Below are 11,777 nucleotides of genomic sequence, written 5' to 3'. Positions count from 1 at the left end.
GCGCGTGTAGCCCCAAACCAGGGGTACTGTATGTGTTTCCCAAACCAGGGACGCACGCTTTTAGTAAAGAGTTGTGAACTCACCTTAGTTTGCTCGGCTAGAATATTAAATGATTTGTTGTAGCACTGTTCAATCACGTCCTGATTTGGTTACCGCTTTAGTTAAATTGTGCACACTTAAATTCAACACGTAACTACCACATCATGTGCAACATGTTGACACTTGTTATCCGTTCGTGTGATTATGAGTAGATGTACCTCTCATATTATGTATCACGCTTACTTAAGTTTTAATCATGCATAGACACTTTATATCTACTAACACAACCAATAACAAACGCAAACATCATATTTCAGTTTACGTAGTTTCATATCAGTTTTAGAGTTGTTTTCCGGAATTTATTTAAAATAGTAAATGCACTATAAAAATTCCAAATAAATTATGAGACATGTCATTAAGTCGGGTAGACCTTGTGTAATTTTCTCAATGCCTAATAGTTTACATAAAAAGCACTAAAAATCACATAGCACATAAAGGGCAATTTCATGACATTCTATCGATAGTTCACCGTTTTAATTTATATAAAAAAACCTTATCGATCCGATTGACAAAATTCCAGTTGGAGGCGAAGTGAAAATACGATTACACATACGTTGAAAATACGGGTTTCTCAAAAACATTTAAGAATTTAAACATTTCGTCTTAATATAAATATGTCGTCGTTCAAAATTGTGACGGCGAAGTGTATTGCGGAAGCTTAAATTTCTGATCGTGTTTGGTCCTTCAACGAGCTTGATCTTCATCCGTAAGCTAACTATCGTTCACCTATAATCAAAACCACCATATAATTAGTTATGATGGTTTTGAAATGTATTTGATCAAGTTATCTAAGACTAATAAACAAAACAATCAAAATTGCCAAGTTATACACCCGTCGCGTGCTGCGACGGGATCTAACTCACTCGTCGCGACCATTGTGGCGTAGCGCGCCGGAGAACCCCATCTCCCGTCGCGTGGCGTGGCGTGACAAGCATAATTCGACAGTAGGTTTCTTTTTGGAACTGCATTTTTGCCCTTTATGATATTTCCTCATGTTATATTATGAAACATGCATAACTTTCAATTTACCGCTTCGATTTACACAAAATTTGTCTGTATATGACCGTAATGCGGTCATCTATGTAATTAACACTCGGGTTTGTAATGAGGCTAATTTATAAGCTAACAACTTATAAATCCTTATGCAATTATTCGACCCTTTTCGTTCAACACCATTTCACAAATCTTATGGCAAGGATTTAATCCCTTGCCATTTTTACCCATTCCGGGTTTATAAAACTAGTGTATTTCGCTCCCATTACGTGGTTTGCGTACGCATTTATGTTATGCTTGATATCTTCGATTCAAGCATACATTCTTTTATCAAAATTCAATAAAATCTAGTTTTTTTCTAAGTTTTGACCCGTTTCATGATTTATTAAACTGCTTATTTCTAAATCATTATAGAGCCTTGGATTACTTGTTAACCAATGTTTTCAAAACCGGACCGGTGGTCGACCCGATTGCCTTACGAGGTCAAAGGTCGGACCGGTCCGACCAGTGCGACCGGATTTAAGAACCGGATCTATAGATATATATAATTTATATAAGGAAAATAGAAGTTAAAAAACTAAATCCATACAATTCAAAATTTTAAAGTTCAACAGTTATTTCAAAACAAAGTATTATTTGATATTGATAGGTTTTTAAACAAGCAAATCGTGGATAGAAAAAGAAAAGCCCAGAAAAGACAAACATAACAAAAAGAAGAAAAAGTAAGCCCAATAAAATAAAACAAAATAAGCCAAACAAATAAAACCCTAAAAGGGTATCGGTCAAACAAAATACGCCGTTGTTTCAAACTTGAAGAACGATGTCAGAAAAACAAAGAAAGATGGTGATTGTTGCAGTTTAATAGATTATGTATCTTGATCTTCATCACGCCTGAACTGCACGTCGTCTTCTTCACTTTCACCTTTCTTTTCTTTTCTTCACCAGAGATTTATGAAGCTCGCTGGAAAGCTCTGACCGGCCCGACCCTACGAGACAACCCGTCGGCCGACCGCCCGGCCCGACCGCCGGGCTGATGCTGAAACGAACTGATGTGGTGAACCGGCCCGGTATAGGCTCCGGATCCCGGCCGGGCCGGCATACCGGACCGGCCTGATCTGGGTTTCGAAACATTGTTGTCAACTCAAAAAGATCTTTAACTTGTGAACATAACTTTTATGAATTATGCGACCAAAGCCCAAGCTATGTGCATAATTCATTTTGACCCGTTTCGGGGATTTAAACATTTAAGTTTAAATCTCGCTCTTCCTTTTTCACACATCACGTTTCCACATTAAAATGTCTATTTATATTCCACCACAACTATTTTTTTTTCATGGTGGATTTAATATAATGAACCAATTACCTCGAATTCTACGCTTCGGTTAGTCATTTTACGGAAAAGGCTCTTTTTTAGGCGTTTGACCCGAGAAGACTTATGCATATAACTTTTATGCCTATCAAAGGCTTACATGATCATAATACATGTTCCTAAACAACCCTTAAGGGTCATTTGCCCAGTTTATTGATCGAGGGCGTTTTGGTCAACTTAAGTCCCTCCTTTTAAAACGAAGGACCTTCAATAAGATATTTGACCAAACTCGCATGTTTAACTATAATCTTATTTACGCGTACCTGGCTCAGGTCGAACTATTGACCCGTTTTAATACCTTGCCTTAATGATTTGCTAATTCATAGCAATGCAAATTCCATAAGCCGTTTTACCCTGTGAGCATTAGACTCGACAAACACTTATTAATCGTTATTTATCAAATGGTGTTAACATTACCATTTGACCCGTTTGGTCTAAACGACCAAACATTTTGCACTAATATTTGAATGGTATTTATTTACCATTTCATTATTTAACCCATTTCGGATTTCTCACCATATAGTTATTATAACATAAAATAACAATGAGTATTATAATAATGTAAAGAAACTATGAATTTTATTACTTGTTTTATGCTCAACTGGTTGCTTGCTAATAAATCATCAATGGCTTGTTTAAGAGTTGTAGAAGCCGTGTCTTTCACATGAACAATTCCGATAAAACTCTCTCTAACAACCCCAAGTTTATCAACAAATCTAACAACTATAGCCATTTGCTCCTTCAAAGAAACATCACTAGATTCATCTACCAACAATTACTAAAACCTTTAGAACTAGAAGACCACGTATCTCTTCCGCCTTGATTACCGACATTTTCTTTAAACAAGTAACAATATAGACAATATACTTTGTCTACTTTGATGCTATACTCTAACCAACTACAATCATTAAACCAACTAACAACAAAACGTCTTTTTTTCCATAAAAGTCTTTAACAGGAAACTTATGACTACGCGGTTGAAAAGCCCCTTTAACAAGATACGACCTTCTTATGTCATCTATTTGATTTGGGTGATAACTAGCAATAATACCTCGTGTTGTTGGAATTGAAGTTGTAGGATTATCATTATCAACATTCGGACTTGCATCAACGTCATCATTTGCTTGATCAACATTCGGACTTGCATCAACGGCATTATTTGCTTGGATATTATCATTATCAACATTCGGACTTGAATCAACGTCAACATTCGGAGGAGTTGTTTCATTTGGAATTGTATCATCATCATTAATTTCTTTGTATTTTCTTTTGAAAAAGTTCCCAATTAAAGCTTGTTTTTTGGATTTTGGTTTCGTCATAACTTCAAAGAATTCAAACAATAAAACAATCAATTAACAATCAACGGCCATTAGCAATAAGTAACAACAACAATTAAACCAACTAATCATATCAAACTGAAACAATAAAAAAAAAACTAATCAAAAACTAATCAATTCCATAGATTTTATTCATATAAATATAAAATATTCATAAAACTAATCAATACCTCCTGTTCGTGTGACTGTGAAATTGTGAATCTTGACTAATACTCATATAAATATAAAATATTCATAAAACTAATCACTTATTCACTTCCATAGATTTCTGAAACAAACCTCCGATTCTCCGAATGCCGATGCCCGATAACAGCAAGCTGACAACCTCCTGCGATTCAACGAAACTGAAACAATCAAACAAACCTCCTCCGAAAGTGATTTCTGTTCGTGTAATGTAATCGTGTGACGTTGTTCGACAACAATTCTGCAAGTGCGAATGTGCAATTACAAAGTGACAAACCGTTGAACTGTTCGTGACTTGGAGTCTTGGACAATCGACCTTTGATATCCCTTCCCTGCATTCAATCTGCCGAATTCCGCCCCCATACACTATTGGGTTATTTTTTTGTTCATTTAGGCTAACTAAAATTGGGCTATCATTTGGTTATTTGGGCTAATATAATCAGAATTATTTGGGGCTTAATATCAGTTTGTAAAATTTTTTTTGAGGGGTGTCCTTAGTATAAAAATCGGAAAAAAAAAATTTTACACTACCGGTTAAAAGTTGAGCCATAGCCCGTGATACGCCTTGGACCACACTAGGTCCGCCCCTGTAGTTATATCTCTTAAATCCGTTCCTTACGTGTTTAACCCAACATGGCTTATGCCATATGGTGTTGTTTAAACTTCAACTTTTATCCGTCTACACGTGATTAAATCACCATTTTACCCTTATTATTCGTTTAGGCTTACCTTACAAAGTAGACATTCAAAAAGTCATTTTGTATATGTCATCTCATGACCAGTTTACCAATTCGCCCCTTTTTACCATTAAACATGGTTTTTTATCATTTTATTTGTTCCAACCCGTATCATTTCGTGTCGGAACCCATATTTTGGATATAACTTTTGTCGTATTTATAACCTATAAAATAAATACATATCTTACAAAAGGGTGTAAGCTTTACTTACCTTGCATCCTAAATACGCTTTTCCTTCATACTTGATTCGTTTGACTCACTTCCTTCCCAAGCTTCCACCTAGCTTGTCAAGCGTCAAACTATCATCATAATTCGTAAGACAGTTAGATTAGTCATCATTAATTACGACTATTCCATCTTACGGATTTTATGTCAAAATTATTATTCGACTTCATCATTGGTTAGTTTGACTTTCAAAAGTCAACTACCTTTAATTATATAATATGCACATTAAGTTCAATCAACATCATGTTTAGAACCCATATTATCCCATATCACACGTAATTAGTCAAATTAGCCAATTACGCGTTTCTTTCATAATTCCATCATATCAACATTCATTCGGGCATTTTAACAAACACCTTGCAGGCAAGATTCTTATGCATCTTTTATATAACTCATGGTCATTCTTTTGACCAAATTTTAACATCATAATCAAACCTCTATGTCTAGTGTTCATGAACAACATCTAGGACTTGCATCATATCTTCAAATTTCATAAATTTATCACTCTAATTTAAGTGTTCATCACATTATCATAACACCCATTTAGCACCTACATGATTAGTTAACCGAGACACTAATTCATGGCACCAAAACAAGTTTACATCTAGGGCTTGTTCCTAGACTTGTACTCATGGCAATATCACTCATACATCTAACATTCACTCTAGAATTTTCGATTATGAGTGTTCTTCACAAATTCAAGATATCACCAAATGACAAAATTTGACATACCTTATGATTCCCTAGCTTAGGTGATCACGAATTTAGTTAAAGCCCCAATTTCCTAGCTCGATTTCTCTTGATTTTGATCATTTTGATGAGTTTAGGGTTTTGAGAAGAAGAACCCTTTTTCTCCTGTGAATATGTCGACCAAAACACACCTCTGTGTGTGTTTTGGTTTTTGATTTATTTTAATTAAAACTTCTTTCACACTTGCCCCTTTTAGTTCCTCTAGTTTCAAGTATCTTTAAAGAGGGTTATTAGTTCATGTTTTCCTTACTGTTTTCCAATACAATTTACTAACTAGGTTAATTATTCCTAGTTATGTTACCTTTGGTTATGACCAAATTATAATTTACATATGTATATGTAAATTTTACATTTTGGGATGTTACAATGATCTAAGCTTGATCTGCAAAACAAAACACTGTGAGACTCGTTACAAGGAGGTCTGTATTGTTTAAGAAGAACGAGTGTGTATTAATAGTATGCAGGTCTGTATTTATAGTGAAAGGTGGGAGAGGAGAATGGTGGGCTGATGGGCCTTGGTACAACTGTCTTGGTCAGCGAATATCCTTTTGGTCTCTTCCGACCAGAGAGGAATTGTTTGCAGGGTGGATTGGCGTGGCGCCATGCCACTGGTCGCTTAGCACTATCCAGGTTTACCTTCTATCGGCCACCGACCCCCACTTTAAACCGGCTCGAGGATCCTGTGAAGTCACGGGTTCGAAACCTGGTAACCCCAGGCTCTTCAGTTCCCCTCGAGTTGGCAGGGGTTTCTCCGCCAGGCAGTGTTGTCGGGTCGCTAGCTTGGGAAGTGGGATCACTTCCGCGGTCGAGGGTACCGTGCATCCACCCTTTTTTTTCTATCGGCCTGCCATTAGTTGTACTATGGAGATCACATAGCAGGGTCTGGTTACATCTAGTTGGTGCCAAGTGTTTGTCCTATGTACCTATCGTCCCTTGTATGATTTCCCCAGCCACGTAGGTGTACACGCGTGTGGGAGTTCCCCTGCAAGATAATTCTAACATTGGGAACATGTCACCTGTGTATTGTAGGTATGGTCATGTGCACACGCAGCTAAGTGTGCTATTTAGAACCATGCCCCTTCAGCTTGTTTTTTAAATTGTGAAGACAATGGGTGGAGTGATGCAGTGTTCTACCCATTGTCGATATCGAGCATTGCAAGTCGGCCTGTGAGTTAATTTGCATTTGGAATTGCTTTGGTTCAATGAAACGAACAGAAACTTCTGTTTTGAATCTGAAATCGCCGACTACTATTCAACTTCAATTCAGGGTTTTAAGTCGGTCAAAAAGAAAGCAGGAATCCAATATACTCGATTCTTATTTGATTCCCAGTCAAATGCTGAAAAATGGGTATTTTTTTGCTTTGAATCGATGTTCATAACAACAATTTTGTTTAACAACGAATCTAACGCTACAACTTGAAGCACTCAGCCATAAAAGCCGGCATGGTAACCATTGTAACAAAAGGTTACATATAAAAATGTGTAGTTCACCTTTGAAACGCAATCTATATTCTTATACTGAGCTTGTGCATGGCAGCGTTCACTCTGTCTTCGGTTATCATTTTGTGGGTATCATAGAAATCTAGTATTTCCATCGCTATGTTCTTCACCTGTCAAAACAAACGATTAAAACGTCATAAACTACAACACAAAACGGTCCATACGACAAGTGTTTGAAACTTTGAATACCCTTTGGGCTACTTACCACGTTCATGTCGGCTCGTAGATCTTCGAACCAGGCTGTATTATCTTTCTCCTTGAGCACACTAGCTACATAAATGCAGGCTAATCCGATCAAATGCGGTGGGTGTATGAGAATTAGATCCATCTTATAGGTGTCATTCACAAGTCCCCTAAACAATTCATTGAAAGAATTAGAACTAGAATTGTATAACGATGAAATCGTTTGGACTGCGAATTGGAATAAAGATAGTTAAAAGTCAAAACATGTTTGAGAAAAGTCAAACTAACAGGTGATCATGTTCTTACCAAATCAATTGAGTTGCATCACTCATACCGGCATCATGAACCAACCTGTTCATCTCAAAACGAGCACCTTATGTTATAAATAAATGTAGAAACTTTTACTCGTTTACTTTTGAATGGGTCAATTTACATTATTATTGTGATAATGCCGTTTTTGTAGTCATTATTCACATATCACGTATAATGTATACATAAATGTGTATTTAAAAAAATGAGCCGAGCAACTCGTGAGCTGCTTGAGATCGGCTTGAGAAAAAGCTTGAAACGAGCCGAGCCTTATCTAGCCTGAGTTGAGCTTATGCCTAAATAAATGTTGTGTGAAGCTCGTCGGGCTCGTCGACTATGTAGTTAATATCCCGATATATCAACCGATATATCAGTGATATATCGGTTATCGTTCCCCTGCCGAGATAGCGGTACAAAATATTGATCAGAATATCGGTACCGATAATATCAACGATATTGTCCGATATTTGACTAATATAGGACCGATATTTGATCGATAAATCACCGAATTTCCCGATATCAGTACCATTCTTCTTATTTCTACCGTTCATTTTTCTTCTTATTGCTGCTATTAGTGTTTTAAGTCTTAATTTGTTAGTTGTTACTGTTAAATGTTAGTGTTTTAAGTCTTAGTCAGTTCTTACTTGTTACAACTGTTAGTGTTAAATTGCTATATATATAAATTTAGCATGATATTAAAATTACCAATATCCCACTGCGATAACCGATATCTCAAATATTGGTCCTTGATCGATATCCGATATTTTACCGCATTAACTACTTAGCTTGTCGAGCCTTATCGAGCCTTAGTGTAGTATTTGTTTTTATTAATATTTAATAACATTTACCTCTTATTTGGAGTTGTCTAGTAAACGAGCCGAGCCGAGCATGTTTAAACTTGGTTATGAGCCGAGCCCGAATCTAAAAATAAGCTTGTTTGGTAAACGAGCCCGAGCTTCACTTATCGAGTTCGTAAGCCTAAACGAGTGTGTTATTTATATTATTTTTATTTAACATATTAATTAATTGATAATAAACGAGCCGAGCTCAAGCCTGAGATACTACTACCAACGAGCCGAGCTTGAGCTTTGAAAACAAAGCTCAAACCGGGCCGAGCTTGGGCTCGACTCGGCTCGTTTGCACCCTAATGGTCACACATATAGCTGCAGGGGAAAAACTAACTGATATACACGTGTAAAAGAAATACATACTGAGGCAACGACTGATAAGGATGAAAAACAATAAGGTAATAGTTTAGCGCTTCCAAAATTTTCATTTCCATTTCAAGTATCTCTTTTATTTCACATCGGTACTTTTCATCTAGATCTGCAAACAAAGATGCCATGTTGCTAATACTGCAATTCCCGAATATATAATGTTAATTACGATAACGATATTGTTTTAAGTTAAAGAAAAGGTGTTACTGAGTTTCTTAATGTAGAATACAAGAAGTCTTGCTTGCACAGTGCTTTCTTCGGATTTTGCCGCCAAATACAAGCAAGATGGGGCAAGTAGACGCGGGTCATATTCAGTCATACTTCTCCTAAAAGGACAGAAAACATACATTTAGCGGAATTTTCATTATTAATCTTAGTTACTATTGAAAAAAGGTATAAAAACAAAATGGAACAAGAATGTGAGTACAAGCAATGACCCTGTAAATCACAGAAACTCGAGGTGGCAATCAAGGCCCAATAAAAGTCAAAACTAAAGAAAAACGGGTCAAATTGGTTGAACAAATCAAATCGTTGAAAGTCACTAAAACGTATTTTTAATGCATACAACCATAGTTGTCTGTTTGTGCTTCACAATCCTAAATATCCAACCCGTGGCTTGACTCATAAGAGTCAAGATATCAAAGAACACACACAGACACACACACACACACACACACACACACATATATATACATATATGTAGGGTTAGGTTAACGTACAAATGCCCTTATCCTACATTACGTACGCGATCATCTCAGCCGTCAGATCTTCATCCCACATTGAAATCGCAAACAATTTCGCATGTTGGTTTTTTAACATGCGATTTCATTAAAATTACCACATGAGAAACTGTTACAAAAAACCAACATGCGATTTCATCAAAATTATCACATGCGAAATTGTTACAAAAAAACAACATGCGATTTCATCAAAAATTATCACATGCGATTTCATCCTGCTATTTTATAACATGCGAATTCACCATCGCGTACATAGCGTATGTTAAGCCATTTTGTACAATACACTTTCTCTATATATGTATATGTAATACACATGTAAAAGCAAAATTTATGTATAATTGCTAATTAACTTATAACCGCACAAATTTGTTAAGTATAATATGTTTGCATTTTGCTGCAAAGGATTTGAAATCTGTTGTTATTTAGAAATACTAATTAGTTCAAAAAAAAAAAAAAAAAAAATCTTGACCCGTTACACACACGCACACACAATTTTTTCCCACTTTGACAAATCATCTGGAAATAGAAAAAATACCTTGTATATACACGTCTCATATATGTTACAGCAGTCGCGACAACCCTGAAATAGTAACCAATGCAATGAGAATCCATCACCGGAAGAGAATAAAGTAATCGAGAAATCGTATGAACTATATGGTAAGATTTTCCTGAGTATACTTTATCGTTTATCCCTCTAAATTACAAATATTTACCCAAAACAAAAAGTTTATGAAATGACTAATGATTTCATAACTAATAAATAAAGCTAATGGAGCCGAAGAAATTTATCGAAAATAAAAAAACAAAACTTGAGGCTAACCTTTGCCTCACTTTCACACTTTGAGCCAATTTCGCAATGTCTGGAATGAAAAACAAAACGAGATTAAAAAACGATTTACATGATATTTTACAACCGATGCCATTAACTAAAATCATAATAACGAAGAAAACAAGATCGACAAATCCAGCTTATTATCATAACCCCATCAGAGCAATGTTCAATACGTAAAGCCTCGATCTTAAACAAATGTATAACCATATCAACAGCCCCCAAATTTATCCCAATATTTCTATCAAAAACAGATAAACAACAAAATATGATCATATCCTAATATCCATAAGTTTTATCTAAGAGGACCCGGGGCACCTCAGTTATTTGCCGTGATGAAGTTTATAACGCGTTTTAACACCGGCGCCGCCCCTATGAAACACGCGTTTTACATATAACGCGTCAAATGGAGCACGCGTTTTCAAAACTGAAAATGGAACGGTTGTGGGTAAAAATTAGTGAGTGATGGAATTTGTACAAGTGATGACCATTTCCAGCAAAAAAGGGTGTGAGTGATGGAAATAATGGTTGATGACATGGCAGAACCTGATTGGATGTTGTAAGTGATGGAATGGTTAGTGAGTTATTCCACCCCTAGTCCCCTAATCATGTATAATCAATCAATAATACCAAACCACCAATGCAAATTAGTTATAGCTAAAAAAATTACAGGCAAATAGACCTAAAAAAATACAGATATACATACAATTGGACATATGCAATTTGATTAACTTGAAATCATCAAGGGTAATTCCCCTTTGTTTATCAAGATTATGCACCACATCCACTTCTTCTTGTTCCAGCAGTTCTTTGCTACACCCACAAAAATTAAAATAAAAACAGAAACAAAATAATCAATCAGTGTTTAAAGTTATTGGTGGGAAAAATAAGCGAGTGGGGCAATGATGGTACGATCAAACGACAATCGAAGAGATGAAACCCTAGGAATCTTACTAGTGCGTTGATGCCCAGAAATTAGTCGCCATTGTTGTTGTGAAAATGGAGTTGCAGAAAGAAAGAAAGAAATCGCAGGTTATCGAATTGGGTTTTGGGCTATTCAATGTGGCCTAAGTTTTATATGAATTTTCATACAGGCCCATGTCTATTTTATATATCTAACAACCATATATGTTTTCTTAACCACAATTCTAGATTTTTTAAAATAAATACATAGTATACAACTATATAAGTAGAGGTGAAAAAACACTGGGTTGGAAACCGGATCCGGCTTATAACATGAACGAAAACCGTTTCTGGAAGCCGGTTGGTTGAACCTGGTTTGGGCTCGAACTGACGTATAGGGTTG

The 11,777-nt window shown here is 36.0% G+C and overlaps 2 protein-coding genes across 2 annotated transcripts; both read right to left on the bottom strand.

Annotated features, from left to right (window-relative positions):
* Positions 1 to 3,066: 3,066 nt before the first annotated feature.
* LOC110871888 (circumsporozoite protein) lies at positions 3,067 to 4,324 on the bottom strand. Its single transcript, XM_022120645.2, has 2 exons — positions 4,078 to 4,324; positions 3,067 to 3,782 (listed from the first exon to the last, which is right to left on the bottom strand). Exon 2 carries the CDS (start codon positions 3,778 to 3,780, stop codon positions 3,352 to 3,354), a length of 429 nt encoding a protein of 142 aa, XP_021976337.1. The 5' UTR covers positions 3,781 to 3,782; positions 4,078 to 4,324; the 3' UTR covers positions 3,067 to 3,351.
* A 2,663-nt stretch (positions 4,325 to 6,987) lies between these two features.
* Positions 6,988 to 11,574, bottom strand: LOC110871897 (cyclin-C1-2). Its single transcript, XM_022120656.2, has 9 exons — positions 11,426 to 11,574; positions 11,178 to 11,284; positions 10,463 to 10,502; positions 10,178 to 10,222; positions 9,110 to 9,228; positions 8,897 to 9,011; positions 7,683 to 7,727; positions 7,399 to 7,546; positions 6,988 to 7,303 (listed from the first exon to the last, which is right to left on the bottom strand). The coding sequence occupies exons 1-9, from the start codon at positions 11,455 to 11,457 to the stop codon at positions 7,199 to 7,201; spliced, it is 756 nt and encodes a 251-aa protein (XP_021976348.1). The 5' UTR covers positions 11,458 to 11,574; the 3' UTR covers positions 6,988 to 7,198.
* Positions 11,575 to 11,777: the final 203 nt, after the last annotated feature.

This window comes from Helianthus annuus, chromosome 1 (genome assembly GCF_002127325.2).
Source record: "Helianthus annuus cultivar XRQ/B chromosome 1, HanXRQr2.0-SUNRISE, whole genome shotgun sequence".
Taxonomy (NCBI): Eukaryota; Viridiplantae; Streptophyta; class Magnoliopsida; order Asterales; family Asteraceae; genus Helianthus; species Helianthus annuus.
Note: the sequence above shows the minus strand (reverse complement) of the source record. Positions and strands in the feature narration are given on the sequence as shown.